This window comes from Mauremys reevesii, linkage group 2, assembly GCF_016161935.1.
Source record: "Mauremys reevesii isolate NIE-2019 linkage group 2, ASM1616193v1, whole genome shotgun sequence".
NCBI lineage: Eukaryota > Metazoa > Chordata > Testudines > Geoemydidae > Mauremys > Mauremys reevesii.
Genome location: NC_052624.1, coordinates 170,290,250 through 170,305,670, shown reverse-complemented (window position 1 = coordinate 170,305,670; position 15,421 = coordinate 170,290,250). Strand labels below are relative to the sequence as shown.

The 15,421-nt window shown below is 47.7% G+C and overlaps 2 protein-coding genes across 7 annotated transcripts in view; one reads left to right on the top strand and one right to left on the bottom strand.

The window, feature by feature from the left end:
* DUSP22 (dual specificity phosphatase 22) overlaps window positions 1-15,421 on the top strand; it is a 176,611-nt gene that overhangs the window by 37,652 nt on the left and 123,538 nt on the right. The window contains exon 1 of one of the 2 annotated variants that reach the window (XM_039521404.1): window positions 4,843-4,868. The exons of the other annotated variant lie outside the window; for it this stretch is intronic. Coding sequence (XP_039377338.1) covers window positions 4,858-4,868 — 11 coding nt within the window. The 5' untranslated portion in view covers window positions 4,843-4,857. Of the gene's footprint in view, window positions 1-4,842; window positions 4,869-15,421 lie in introns of those variants that run through there. 2 annotated transcript variants of the gene reach the window in all.
* The window catches only part of RIPK1 (receptor interacting serine/threonine kinase 1), a 63,888-nt gene that overhangs the window by 31,266 nt on the left and 17,201 nt on the right, over window positions 1-15,421 (bottom strand). For 2 of the 5 annotated variants that reach the window (XM_039521393.1, XM_039521396.1), the window contains exons 1-2: window positions 9,553-9,682; window positions 9,147-9,312 (exon numbers count right to left, since the gene is read on the bottom strand). The exons of 1 other annotated variant lie outside the window; for it this stretch is intronic. In XM_039521393.1, coding sequence (XP_039377327.1) covers window positions 9,147-9,149 — 3 coding nt within the window. In that variant the 5' untranslated portion in view covers window positions 9,150-9,312; window positions 9,553-9,682. Of the gene's footprint in view, window positions 1-9,146; window positions 9,316-9,552; window positions 9,697-15,421 lie in introns of those variants that run through there. 2 more of the 5 variants (XM_039521394.1, XM_039521395.1) reach the window with 2 other exon arrangements.

Here is a 15,421-nt window from a genome sequence, read left to right as displayed (position 1 = left end):
TAACTTCCACTGAAATAAATGGGAGTTAAGTGCCTAAATACCTTTGAGGATCTGGGCCTCAGGGCACTGTGTACCTCAAAGAAACACCCTGGCACCCCCGTATTTACCACTCATATAATCATGATACGTTTTGTACAAAGTATGCCTGTGAGGTATCATTTTAAAAGCCTTGATCTGTTGGACATTAATATCCTGTTGGATTGTATGTGCTATCATTGTAAGGGAAGTTATGAATTTTTGCTATGTGTGTGATACCGAAATACTTTGTGAGGCTGGGAACACCCACAACCGGCCTTTCAGGTCCAACAGTGAGTAGCCTGACATGCTGATGGTCCATTAAAGAGAATCCACTATCCCAGGAACTGTACACAATGGAGACTTTTCAGAGGTAGCACTTAAGACAATGTAGAATGCTTGACCAATGGAGGCAGACACCCATGTGACAAGCATAGATCCTTCCAGCAAGCTGAAAGAAACTATACTGAGCAGGATTACTATTGCAACAATACATCATCAGCAGGGTAAAACTAACCTGTCTCACAACGGTCTAAACCCAGCTCACGTTCCCTGAGGGGAAGTGACATCATGACTCGGTCTCACCCTTCCACAACTCAACACCTGGAAACATGCTGGGAGGACAAAGACTTTGAAAAAGGGGAGGGGGCCCCAGGCTGGAGGAGAGTCCCAGCCTGTGTCTTGAAGATCTGTGACCTGTTTGTACCATCTATCAGGGTGAGATACTGCTTGATTCAAATCCTGTTTACTTTATAGAACTCAATTGCAAATTTCCTTTTAGTTCTTAGGTAAGCAACTTTGATCTCTACACTTACTACTTATAATCATTTAAAATCTCTCTTTCTGTAGTTAATAAATCTGTTTTCTATTTTACCTAAAACAGTGTGTTTTGGTTGAAGTGCTTGGGAAATCTCAGCTCAGTTTACAAAGACTAGTTTGTGTCCTCTCCATATTGAGGGAGGGGCGGACTGGGTAATGAACTTACACTGGTCAGGCTTCTGACTAGGGCAAGGCAGTACAGTTTTGCAGTGCGGAGCTGGGGGGAATTGGCTGGAGCCTCTCTATTGTTATATTCATGAGTGGCTGGGAGAAGCATTCATGTAACTCAGTTGGGTGTGTCCCTGCCTGTGGATATCTGTATAAGAACAGTACCTGCCAGAAGTTTTAGCTTGTCAAAGCATCACATTGTGTGAGGGATACCCCAAGTTGGTGGGACAAGAGGTCTCAGTGGTCCCAGGGTGCAGGACCTGCCACCGAGACCTGGAGCACTGCCGGGTGAGTAAAATTAAAAAAAGCCTCTAGCCAGGAAAGGATTCTCAGCCACTTGCCCCCGCCCCCGGTGGCTCTGCCACTGGGCGAGGGATACCCCAAGTTGGTGGGACAAGAGGTCTCAGTGGTCCCAGGGTGCACCCTGGGAACCCCGTCACAGGAACATAGTATCTTGTTTATTTATCAGCATCACAAAATGATAGGTAAGTGGGCCCAACTCAGAGCTGATTCAGGTTGCCAGGTGTCCAGTTTTCAACTGGAACACCTGGTCAAAAAGGGACCCTCCCAGCCCAGTGAAAATGAGCGAGTGACTGAGGGTGGGGGAGAGCAAGCGATGGAGGGTGGAGTGAGCAGGGTGGGCCCTTGAAGAAGGAGCGGGGAAAGGGTGTTCGCTTTTGTCTGATTAGAAAGTTGGCAACCAAACAGCATCTCATAGAATCAGGTCCAAAAATCACAAGTGGTGGTTTATGGTGACTTACTGTCACTCTAACATTTAGATCATAATAGTATTTTGTTCTTCTACTGGAGGATCTCAATGCACTGTACAAAAATTGATTAATCAGTTCTCAGCTTGTAATGTACAGCAGTTTAGTATTATTACCCCTATTTAAAGATGAGAATATTGAAGAGCAGAGAAGTTAAGGACCAGATTTTCAAAAGGTATTTAGGCACCTAAAAATAGAGATAGACACAGTGGGATTTTAAAAATGCCTAGCGCTTAATCAATGGGAGTACTTGTGGAATAAGATATTACTCAATGTGAGTAAAAGTGGCAGAATTGCACTGTTTCTTATTGCTCCTTCAAGCTCCTCAGATCACCAGTCCCAGAGCCTCAGGATCCTGCCTTAACACACTCATGAATTATGAACTAACACTCTGTATAAACATTGCAAACCCTCAGCAGAGATTGTGGTTTGTTGAGCACGGAAGAAAGTTTCTCTTCTCACAGTATAACAAGGTGTGCTCTAAGACATGCTAAGAGTCAGCCCTACCCCAGTTTCATTCTAGAATGGCTGGAATTCTGAGAAATGTCTTGCATCTGAAGAAATGGGTATTCACCCACGAAAGCTCATGCTGCAAAACGTCTGTTAATCTATAAGGTGCCACAGGATTCTTTGCTGCTTTTTGAGAAATGTAGTCTCAGGTTGATAGGAGTCAGAGGCTATCAGAGGGTGCTAGGGAATATAAGTAGCCCCTTTCCCTGAGAACAAAGGGAGAGTACAAAAGGATCAAGACTTCTTGTGAGGATCCCTGTATACACCATAAAGAAAGTCACAGAGTTGTTAGTCTCTTCAGTCTAACAGTCTGAGACAAGCCTGGGAAAGCCTTTGGAAAAAGCCAATTAAGAACTGGTGAAAAGGCAGCTGAGTAGAAGTATACCTTATGACCTCATCTTGACTATGGGGAAAAAAAGGTGCATATTCTTATTTGCGCTAGCTAACTTGAGTTAACTAAGAAGAGGTAAAATCCTAGTGAAGACAAGGCAGTTTACAATTTTCACATTAAACTTTAACTCAACCTGCTAACTTGTGTGGAAACTACAAACTGCCTTGTCTTCACTAGGATATTACCTTGCATTTAACTAACTTGAGTTAGGAACACACCTATTTTTCTTTTTTGTAACGAAGACGAGCCTTAAGAAGCTACCTGGGTTAGTGCTAGGTTGCTTTCTTCTCCCTCAAACCCTGGCCAGGGGCTTAATTAATAGGTTTGGATGATTATAGAAGCCCAAGTACACAGACCTGGGAACAGGGTATTGTTGTCAAGGTTTGGCTGCTAGCAGCTGCAGCAGATTAGCCCTTTAGGGCAGCAGGAAACTAACTGCATTAAGGAGTGGGAGAAGGGAGTGGCTGTCTAGAATATAGCTAAACAAACTGTGAATGCTGACAATGATGGCCTGTGGTTGTCTGGCCTTTTTCTCCTCCTCAAGGGCAGAATCAATAACGGAGCTTTAGCCTTTACTTGACTGACTAGCACACCAAGGTTCCATGGCAACCGGCCTGCCTTTGGCTAGGGAACCTGGAGGAGGGACTGTTTTGACTAGAGAGCTAGAAAAACCTGTCTTGAATTGGAAACTAAGGGCCGGCAAAGGGAGTAAACTTGGGGAAAGAGAAGAGCTTTTCTGTCAAAGGACTTATGCTTGAGCTCCTCATTCCCTGAGAGTCCCATGGGTGGCATCATTCATTCATTCATGCCCGTCACCCCAACCGGGGTATGGGCCGCCAACCACAGATCTCCAGAGTCTTCTATCCTGGGCCATTCGCTCTAGCTGGTTCCAGGTATAGCCCATTTTTTTGCTATCAACCTGAAGGTCGCGTCGCCAGGTCTGCAACCTGCGCCGTCTTTCCTGACTCGTACATGGTCCTCACGTTCCATGTGCCGATGAAGTTTGTAAAAATTTTGGTGGGGCCCAGAACCCGCCCCCAACTCCGCCCCCACCTGCCTAAGGCTCTGGGAGGGGGCTCGGCGGGGGAGGTCTGGGGTGCAGATCCTGGGCTGGGGATTAGGGTGCAGGAAGGGTGCTGGGTGCAGGCTCTGGTCTGGGGCAGGGGGTGGGTGTGCAGGAGGAGGTGAAGGGTGCAGGCTTTGGGATGGAGTTTGGGGTTGGGAAGGGGTATGTGGGAAGGGGGAGGGAGTTTGGGGATAGGAGGGAGTGCAGGGTGAGGACTGTGGGGCTGAGGATGAGGGGTACATGATGCAGGAGGGGGCTCAGGGCTAGGGAAGAGGGTTGGGCTGTGGGTGAGGGCTGTGGATGAGGGGTTCATGATGTGGGGGCGCTCAGGGCTGGGGCAGAGGATTAGGGTGCGGGGATGAGGGTTCATGATGTGGGGTGCTCAGGGCTGGGGCAGAGGATTAGGGTGTGGGGGGATGAGGGCTCTGGCTGGGGCTGAGGATTAGGGTGCAGGGGGATGAGGGGTTCATGATGTGGAGGTGCTCAGGGCTGGGGCTGAGGATTAGGGTGCGGGGGGGAATGAGGGCTCTGGCTGGGGCTGAGGGTTTGGGGTTGGAGAGGCTCAGGGTAAGGGCAGCCTGCCTTGCCAGTACTGGCGGAGGGCAGGCACTAGGACCCTGCGGCAGCAGACAGCAAATCTGCTGGGAGCCCTCGGGGCAGCAGCGCGCTGCGTTCTGCCAGGCAGGGACGCAACACAACACGGCGGAGGGGGGGGGGGACCACGCGGAGGGGGGGTGGCAGGCGGGGGCTGGGACCTGCTCCAGGCAGGGTCGTGGCGGCGGGGGGAGACCTGCGGTGGCTGGGGCCGATCCAGGCAGGACCGGGGGGGGCGGGAAGAGACCCAGCTCCAACTATTGCTGGAGCAGGGCGCCCAGCCCTGAATATTGGTGGGGCCCGAGCCCCACACAAATATATAACCTGCCGCCCATGAGTCCACCAGCGGGGTGCTGCTGGATTGACATGGAATCGTGACAGAGAGCCTATGGCCCAAGAAGAGAAGACGGAACATATCTACATCAGAGTCTTCTCTTATCACCTGTCACTACTTTGAAAGGATATAGTTTCAGTTAGTTGGAGAGCTATCCTACAAGCAAGGAAACTTGGGCAATGGCTGCATTCACATGGATGGAAGGTAAGCCCCTGCCATACATGGCTATCAGTTTTGATACATCGGCCATGCTATATGGCAGTGGTTCTCAAACTTCTGTACTGGTGACCCCCTTCACATAGCAATCCTCTGTGTGCGACCCCTCCCCCCCTTAAATATATAAAAAAGTGTTTTTAATTTATAACACCATAATAAATACTTGAGGCAAAGCGGGGTTTGGGGTGGAGGCTGACAGCTCGCAACCCCCCATGTAATAACCTCGACCCCCAGTTTGAGAACCCCTGCTATATGGTATGCACATCATTGATCTCATAAGGGAGCTGTGAGGCTTAACTAAACTGGTAAAAGCACTTCAAGATCCTTAAATAAAAGGTCCTGCTATATGAAGACAAAGTATTTGTATTGTATATTTCTGACACCTAAAGCTATCAAATGATCCATCTTTTCATACTCTAGCTGCTCTTAACCTACCCTATATCTTCCTCAGTCTGGATTTTCACACTTGTGAAGATAATCTCATGGGACTGAAAGTAAAGATTTGAGTTCTATTCCAAGCTCTGCTCCAGACTTTGGGCAAGTGCTGCCGGCAGTGTTGCCAACTCTTGATTTTATTGCAAGTCTTGTGACAGTGTCCTTTCTTAAAGTGTGGTAAAAATAAGAAAGTAATCAAGAAATAAGTAAGGACGATCGTGGGCTAATGTGATTACATGAAAATCTCACTTTTCATTTTAAAAATAAAAATAGTTCCTAGCCCTGGTGGTTGCAGAGAAAAGTTTTAAAATGTGACCCATAAAGACTCAAACAAGAAGGCAAATAAAAAGAATCCAAAATTAACTTTCTAAAATCATCTTTTGGGGGGCAGGGAGTGGGAGCCTAGCCCTGACTCATGCCTTTTGAACATTTAAGGTTGGCAATATTGCATCTCTGCCTCAGTTCCCCATGTATGAAATGGAGTGAACATTGCTGCCCTACCACATACAAGTGTTGGAAGGCTAAACTTGTGGAAGTCACATGTAATATCATTTTAAAGTTTTACTTCAAAGAATGCAATGGGAGGAAAATAGCAAAGTGTGTAGCTTAAAAAAACATCCTGAGAAAATGGGAATCCTTTCACTGAAATGAAAGAAAGCCATGTAATATAAACAGGGGCGGCTCTAGCCATTTCGCTGCCCCAAGCACGGCGGCATGCCGCAGAGGGCACTCTGCCGGTCGCCGGTCCCGCGGCTCCGGTGGACCTCCTGCAGACATGCCTGCGGATGTTCCACTGAAGCCGCGGGACCAGCGGACCCTCCGCAGGCATGCCTGCGGGAGGTCCACCAGAGCCGCCTGCCGCCCTCCCGGTAACCAGCAGAGCACCCCCTGCGGCATGCCGCCTCAAGCACGCGCTTGGTGTGCTGGGGCCTGGAGCCGCCCCGAATATAAACGTGACTAAATGCATTTTAAAATCTATAAACCTATAACATTAAGATCCTAACTCAGTGACAATACATGGGTAGACCTAAAAATACAGTTTTAAACACACACACTATTCACAGTCTTATATTACCAAGAAATGAATTCATGCCCTCAGGGTCCTTTTTTTTTTTTTTTTTCTTCTACAGCAGAACAATTAATACTTAGCACAGGGAACTGCATTTCCTGCATCACGTTATTTCATAGCCTGACTTTCAAAATGCATGTACACAACTGCACACCTACTGTAACTTACCTCTCTAAATCAGGCATTTGCACATGCAATTGGTCAAGAATTACCGTATTCTAGTCATTTCTCATCCACATAACCAATATGCACATGCAAAAACCCCAATGCTACAATACTTCATAAGGTGGACATGCAAGTTATGCATTTAAGTGTCGCTGCAAAAGGAGTAATGCTGCATAACTGTAAGATTATTTTTCTGTAAGCCCAGTTCCTTGTTTTACGACTCAGTATAGTTGTCCTCCTCTCGCAGTCTGAACTTCTTATCTCCTCCCATCCTCAGATGACATGCACAATGTCCTCCTCATAGGGATTCTCACTGGTGCTATGGTCAGTGATTTATTTTTTACTAGGACCACAGTATATTGAGCCTGCTAAAACGTAAGATCCAAAGCTAAAATTTCTTGTCATCAAAGCAATTATTTGGGTGTTCAAGTCATTACTTAAGCTTCAGTTCTGACTTTTTTTTTTTTTAAAAAAATCCGGTTTTCATATAACTAATCTGAAACCTCATAAAGGATGTACTAGATGTAGATTAGAGCTCATTATGTTGAAGGACTTGTGGTGGTTTCTTGGGGTATGTCAATTATTCTACTTTCTAGTGAAGTGACAAGAAGTGAATAACCACGCAGAAAAACAGTAATTCTCTGTTTCTTGGGGAGCACTAGTGACTTCCCTATTTCATAAACTGAAGGTCCTCCAGTCTTGCTTGGATCATGTGGGTGGAATGGTGGGGGTTCCTTCATGTGGCCTTAGCTTCACCCACAAATCAGTGTCTTACACTTCCCTTTGCGTATCTTATCCCGAGGCCACACCCCGTCACTGTGTTCTGCCCCAACCCTTCAGGGGAATAATGTTTTATGCTTCATTAGTGTCCTGCACCCATCTCTTGAAATGTTTAATAAGTGGGGTTGCCAACTTTCTATTTGCAGAAAACCGAACACCCTTGCCCCCTGCCCTGCCCCTTTTCCAAGGCTATGCCCCTGCTCACTCTCCCCCACCCTTGCTCACTCGTTCATTTTCACTGGGCAGGGGGTTGGAGTGCGGGGGGGGGGGGAGTGGCAGTGAGGGCTCCGGCTGCAGACACGGGCTCCGGCTGCAGATACAGGCTCCGGAGATGAGGGGTTTGGGGTGCAGGAGAGGGCTCCGGGCAGGGGGTTGGGATGCGGTACAGGCTCTGGGCTGGGGGATGCGGGCTCCGGGGTGGGGCCAGAAAATAGGGGTTTAGGGTGCAGATGGATCCAGGCTGGGGTGCAGGGGGGGTGAGGGCTCCGGCTGGGGGTGCAGGCTCTGGGGTTGGGCTGGGGTTTGGGGTGCAGAAGGGGGTGAGGGCTCTGGCTGGGGGTGCAGGCTCTGGGGTGGGGCCAGGGATGAGGGTTTGGGGTGCAGGAGGGGGTATGCACTCCAGGTGGTGCTTACCTCAGGCAGCTCCCGGGAAGCTGCTGGCATCTCCCTCTGGGTCCTAAGCGGAGGCGCGAGCACATGGCTCTCAGTGCTGCCTGTGCCTGTAGGCACTGCCCCCTCACCTCCCATTGGCCGTGGTTCCTGGCCAATGGGAGCTGCTGAGCTGGCACTGGGCCATCCTTCTGCCTAGAAGCCAGAGGGAGATTGGCAACTTCCTGGGAGTTGTGTGGAGCTGGGTAGGGAGCCTGCCTGCACTGACGACTGGACTTTTGATGGCCTGGTCAGTGGTCCTGACCGGAGACACCAGGGTCCCTTTTCAACTGGGCATTCTGGTCGAAAACCAGACACCTGGCAACCCTATAAATGAGGGCCCTTTTTACCAAAACCCAGGTAGGATGTACCCATAAGCAAGTGCCAGGAGAGTGGGGGCAGGGGTGAAAATTCTCACTACTTCCCCCTTCCATCCTCGGCGTGGGTATGGGGTATGGAAATCCCCACTACTTTCCCAGCCAGGAAGGATGAGCAGATCCCTGTGCTGGCAGCAGGCCGGGGTGCTCCCCACCTCAGGCCGGGGGTGGGAGGAGAGAAAGAGATTAAAAATCCTCTTCCTCTACTGCTGCCTTGTGTAGACAGAGACTGTCACCGAAAGGAAGCAGTGAAGGAGGCAGCCCAGTGGATGAGCTTATTTATGAAATATACTCGTCACTGTTCGGGAAAACAACCCCCCGGCAAGGCGTCGAGAACTCTTTAATCGCATCACACCGTCATTTGCATAGAAAGCCCCAGCTCTGGTCCGGGACAAGGGTACAAACTGGGGGACTCACCCCGTGCGCACGCTCCCTTTCAGTTCCGCCCAGCAGAGACGGACAGTTCGGAGCCACTCCTGGGCGAGGTGGCTGTTAAAGAGACCGTGTCCTCTCCTGCAGACCCGCTTCCCCACTTAACCTAGCCGCTTGAAAGGAGTCCCGGGGACTGACAGGCAGCTGTCGGGGGCTAAGGCATGTCTGACCGGGAGGAGATCAGCCTTACTCCTTCGGTTGGGAGTCGGTGGGCCAGTTTTTCAAGCCCCGGCAGCACACCAGAAAAAGCAACTGAATCGAGGGATCAGGACACAACAATCGCTTCTGAAAACCTGCTGTTGCAGCAGCGGGTGCGTTTGCAAGAGCGAAAGTTTGTCTAAATATTTACAAGATATTTACCATATTCTAGGAGGCTGAAATGCGCTGGGAGCTGGAGCAGGGGGAAGGGATCTAGAAGGCTTGTTCCACCATTAGCATTTGGTAAGAGATTGCAAAAAATCGGCCTTTACGACATGGGGCTGAGAAACTGAAACTAACTTTCCTCTTCGGCAATAGCAAAGGAAGTCTGCTGAAGGAAGACAATCGAAGAGTCACATATTCCCCCTCCTCTCTCATTTCATTACCCCAAAGTCCTTGATATTAATATTATTACACACTAACACACCCAGTATGTATACCCAAACGTCCAGGAAAAATAAAGAGAAGCGGATTCCAGGCAGACCTAGATGTAACTCAATGAATCTTTACAAACAAACAAAAATCTAGTCTCCGGTTAACGAGACACAGCGTGAAAGCGCTCTCTTACCTGCCTCTTCACAGAGCACTAGCTCCAGGAAGTTCGAGCCACTGCTGTCTGGCTTCAGCAATTTTACCAACAGCCTGGGCTGATACCTACTCTCTGACGCCCGCTCCTTCCCCCTTCCCCCGAGCTGTGGGAGGAGTCATGAGAAAACACACCAACAAAACCGGATCACTAACTACATAAATGCCGGCAGGCCGGGGAAGAGGAGGGAAGATCTGTACAAGCAAAAGGAAAATTGAACCATTCTATTCTTTATAGGTTGCTCTAGTTTCAAAGATTAAATTCTACCCTGATGTACAGACTGCGTAGCCACATTGAAGTCAGTGGGTAAATGCGTACTGACAGCCTCAAAAGATCACAAATCATAAGACTGCCTTTCCCAGACATGAAGAAGAGCTAGGAGTGACCAGACAGCAAATGTGAAAAATTGGGACGTGGGTGAGGGGTAATAGGAGCCTATATAAGAAAAAGATGCAAAAATCAGGACTGTCCCTATAAAATTGGGACATCTGGTCACCCTAAAAAGAGCTGTGGGTAGCTCAAAAGCTTGTCTCCCCTCATCAGAAGTTGGTCTAATCAGGGCTGTCTCCAGTTTTTTTGCCACGCAAGCCAAAAAAAAAAAAAAGCCTGAGTTGCACGCAAAAAAAGGCCAGAGTGCTGCCCCCAAATGGCTGGAGTGCTGCCCCCTGAAAAGGGCCACCCCAAGCACATGCTTGGAATGCTGGTGCCTAGAGCTGGCCCTGGGTCTAATCAAAGCTATTACCTCACCCACCTTGTCTCCCTCCCCTCCACATGAGATTTTTTTTTTAAAAGGGTTCATAGAGGTTTGTTGATTTGCTGTGGCCCTTGTTTGCATTGTAGCTAACCTTATGTTAGCAATACACAAGATAAATTAACTTGGGGTCCACCCCGCAGCTCAGAGTGAGGTGGCCACCTCACTGTCCAGCAGCAATAGAGGAGCATTGATGTGTGAATATAGAACATGTTAAGGGGAAAATTCATGGTTGAACCTGGATTAAATCTCCAGTGAAAACAAAACCTTAGTTTTGCACATGTTGCTGTAGAGCGCTTCATCCTGTAGTGAGGTCCTGTTGCAACCTATTGTGTTGTCCTTGGGCAAGTCAGTTAATCTCTGTGGCTCAGTCTCCATGTGCAATGTGCACAGAATTCTTTCCTACCTCACAGACTAAGTTTCCCTCTAAACTGTTCAGCTGTGCAGCTGCCTATTAAGCCATACATAGGGGCTCAGTTCCGCAGCCAGGAGAGAGGCGCCTCTTCCTCCCCCCACCCCCTTGGGGCTGCTGCAGGGAGAGAGAGCTGGGGGAGTCCTCTCTCCCTGCTGTAGCCCCTGGGCAGCCTGCACCCCAAACCCCTCATCCCTGGCCCCACCCCAGAGTCTACACTTCCAGCTGGAACCCTCCCCTCTCCTGCAACCCAACCCTCTGCCCCAGTCCCAAGCCCCCTCCCACACTTCGAACCCCTCGGCCCCACCTCCACAACATGTATTTTGTTATGTGCACCAGTATGGAGGTGATGTGTCACATAACAAAATTCAGTCGGCACATGTGTGGGGAAAAATTAGAGGGAACACTGCATCACAAGGATGCCTGTGAGGATAAAGTCACTCAAGTTTGTGAGGCATTCCAATGCTATGGTAATTGAGACCAGGTAAGTAGTGTGGGGCACAAGGAGAAGAGGTCTGCGAACAACCTAGCATAGTTGTACTTCAAGAAGCTTCAAAGTTCTGCTGGCGAATCTGGTAGAGTTTATTAGTTCCTTGTAGGAGAAATAGTTGGTAACTAATAAAAATTGACACACAGATTTCATGATGAAAGCAGAGCTACTAAATTCCAGGAGCTATTTGGTTCCTGTTCAAGGAAACTTACAGTTCACCCAGTCCTTGTAAAATAGTTATGTATGCATCAGAATCTCTAAAGAATACTTTTACACAGAAATTCTGTAGTGAGCTGTAAATTGATTCTCTGAAGAACAAAAATATTACGTACCAAAGAATATGCACTGAAGCATCTGAATTTCTATCTTCAGGTGGTATTGCACTAAACGACAGTATAGACTAGATACCCATTCTCATGACTTGAGAAACATCATCACCAAGAGGAAATTCCCAGACCTGGGAATGACAAGGCTGCACAGATGCCCTGGGCTTTCTCTAGGATGAATATAAGGGTTCTTGAAATATCTGTAGGCAAAACTTTTCTACTTTATTTGCCTGGCCAGGATTTGGCACGGGGGAATGGAATGGCTCTCTCTGCCTCTGTTTCTTGTGTCTGACTTAACTTCTTTTGAAAGCAGGGCTATCCTTAGGCATATGCAGCATATGCGACTATGTAGGGCACCTGAAAATTTGGGGCACCACTGGGACAATAGGCGCCAACTTTTCATCTTGCCAGATGCATGCTTGACACCAACCCCTTCCCCCAAGCCCCCGTCTACCTCTTCCCTGCCTCCTCCCGAGTGCGCCCAGTCCCTGCTCTGGTCCTCTCCCTCCCTCCCAGAGCTGATTCACGGCACTCTGGAAGCACTGGGATGGAGGGGGAGGAGTTGGTAAGCGCAGGGCCTCCAGCGCACAGAGGGAGGGGAGCAGAGTGGGGGAGCTTGGTGCTGCTGGGTGCTCTGCACCAACTAAATTTTCCCCATGGATGCTCCAGCCTTGGAACACCCACTCACAGAGTCCGCACCTATGACCGGGACAGCAAGTAAGAGCAGGTTGACTCCCGCACACCCAGCACATGCTGCAGTCTCCTTACTAGGAGGTCAGTATGTTGGTGTCTCCAGCTGTATAAAGGGGCATGTGTGTGTTAGGGAGATAATAGTTACACACCTCTGTAGAATACTGTAAGCTTATGTTTGTGTTGATAAGAGCAAATCGGGCATAGGGGCACCAGTTTAATAATGCTGTGTAGGGCCCCATAAATCCTAAGGACGGCCCTGTTTGCAAGTAGACACCCGCTTTTCTCTCCTCACCCCCCCCCCCCCCGAAAGCTGATAGTTCTGAACTCCTTTTCTTAAGGAGATAACTAGCACTGTATTTTAACAATATTTTGAGACAATTGCACTGTCAAACTGAAATTTGATTCTTTCTCTAATCTCTAGAGTTAATAGAAGTCTTGTTTTCATAGATTCTAAGGGACCATTGTGATCATCTAGCCTGATCTCCTGTATAACACAGACCATCAAACATCTCCAAAATAATTTCTAGAGCAGACTTGCAGTTCAACTGATTGGTGGGTCTAAGCATCCTCAGATGGAATAGACCATTGTTAATACAAGCTAATTATTGGTATCCATTTTAGCAAATTGTGAGACATCATGCATAATAGTTACCAAATTCTGATTCAGAGTACAGTAGCTTGGTTTAGATTGCTTTTAAAAAGGTTAGATTAAATCATGACTCCACTGATTTCAGTGGCAAAAATCCTAGACTTCAGTAGGCCAGGAGTTCATCCATATTTGCTACTTTACACAGCAATGTGAAGGAAAAGGCTGACATCATGTGGGAGGGGAGAGAGAATTTCAATCTCCTAACTGTAATAATTTCTTTTCTATCGATCTATCCTGTATATCACCAGGAAAAGGTTTAGTCTGGAGTTCTCTCCAATCAAATAACTTTCAAAATAATTCAGGGTAATAAAATATATCGGTGCATGTATTGTAATCTGTTTATATATAAAAAAAGGTGTCTGCACCTTTATTATTATAGCTACATTATCTATGTCCAAAAAGTACCTAATTGATCTAATTCTACACCCTTTTGCAATTTGACTAGATATAGCCAATTACTGACTACACTTGCGGTTAAAAAATATTTGAGTGCAAACAGCTGTGCATAGTCAGTCAAAGGCAGAGGTGAAAGTAAGCCGGTATGGTATGGCGCACTGGCAAGAGCCAGTATGCCAGGCCGGACTGGACCAGCTTCCGTGATGGTGATTTAAAGGGCCCAGGGCTCCAGCTGCTGCGGGGAGCCCCAGGCCCCTTAAAGCGCCACCGGAGGTCTGGCAGCCGGGCTTGGATTTAAATGGCCCAGTGCTCTAGCCACTGCGGGGAGCCCCGGGCTCTTTAAAGCACTGCCAGAGCTCCGGCTTCCAGAGCTCCAGTGGGGATTTAAAGGGCCAGGTGCTCCGGCAGCTGCAGGGAGCCCCAGGCCCTATAAATCCCACTGGAGCTCTGGCAGCCAGGCTCCCATGCTGATTTAAAGGGCCCGGAGCGCCGCGGCAGCTGGAGACCTGGGCCCTTTAATTCGCCCCAGGGCTCCCAGCCGCCTCTGAAGCTGGTAGCTCTGGGGTGATTTTAAAGGCCCTGGGGCTCCAGCCCTTTAAATCTTGAAAGGCCCCACCTCTTCCAGTTGAGGCCACACACCCCACTCAGGACTCCGGCATACTGGTAAGTCCTTTAAGTTACTTTCACCCCTGGTCAAAGGAAAAGCAGTACAACATAAAAAGGAGACATACATTCCACTCATAGCATTCACCTTGCATAGGTCTGCTTCCAAAGTATGCATTCAAGACTATCTGTATTTATATTGTGGCTGTTTACAAGCTAAAGGCACTGTATGCATAACCCCACTAGTCTCTTCCTGTTTCTTATACTGATTTTTCTGCACTGTCCTGTACTTTTCTTATCTTTGTTTTGGATACCTCATTCGAGGTGTCTGTGGAGGCACTTCTTAATTGTACCAGGATTTATTAGTCATACATCTTGTTTCTGTCAGGTTATGTATTTGTATGAGCCAAGAGCACAGTTCAGCTGTGCAAAGTGTTATGGGATATACCTTAGCGTGAGTGAACAACTGTGAAGAGCATTCTGGGAAGAACATAATACAGAGTACAGATGTGCGACTTAGCATAACTACCCAGCAATCATACATAGGAAGGGGCATACTGGGTCAGACCAAAGGTCCATCTAGCCCAGTATCCTGTCTTCCGACAGTGGCCAATGCCAAGTGCCCCTGAGGGAACGAACAGAACAGGTAATCATCAAGTGATCCATCCCTGTCATCCATTCCCAGCTTCTGGCAAACAGAGGCCAGGGACCCCATCCCTTCCCACCCTGACTAATAGTTATTGATGGTCCTATCCTCCATGAACTTATCTAGTTATTTTTTTTTTAACCCTGTTACAGTCTTGGCCTTCTCAACATCCTCTGACAAAGAGTTCCACAACAGGTTGACTGTGAAGAAATACTTCCTTTAGTTTGTTTTAAACCTGCTGCCTATTCATTTCATTTGGTGACCCCCTAGTTCTTGTGTTTATGAGAAGGATTAAACAGCACTTCCTGTTTACTTTCTCCACAGCAGTCAAGATTTTATACACCTCTATCATATCCTTCTCTCTTAGTCATCTCTTTTCCAGGCTGAAAAGTCCTGATCTTATTAATCTCTCCTCACATGGAAGCTGTTCCATACCCCCTTATTATTTTTGTTGTCCTTTTCTGAACCTTTTCCAATTCCAATATATACCGTTTTTTTGAGATGGGGCGACCACAACTGCACACAGTATTCAAGATGTGGGCCTACCATGGATTTATACCTGAGAAGGTGTACAATAATAATGTTGTGCATATAATACATATTATGCACAACACACACACAGGCTACCAAATATAAACACTAGAGTGAAGCTGGGTGTAGGAAGGCTACTGTGTTTAATCTTTAAAATAGGAATGAGAAGGACCAGAAATATGATGGATGATTTCTTCATCTAATACAGAAATTTAAACCTACTGAGTCGAACCAATAAAGATAAAATAAATAGGGCAATTTCTGCTACAAATAGTAACTATCACTTCAGTGTCCTTAGGGGCTGTCCTGTGAAATCAGTAATATGAAAACCAAGAAAGGAATGTATGGTAGAGG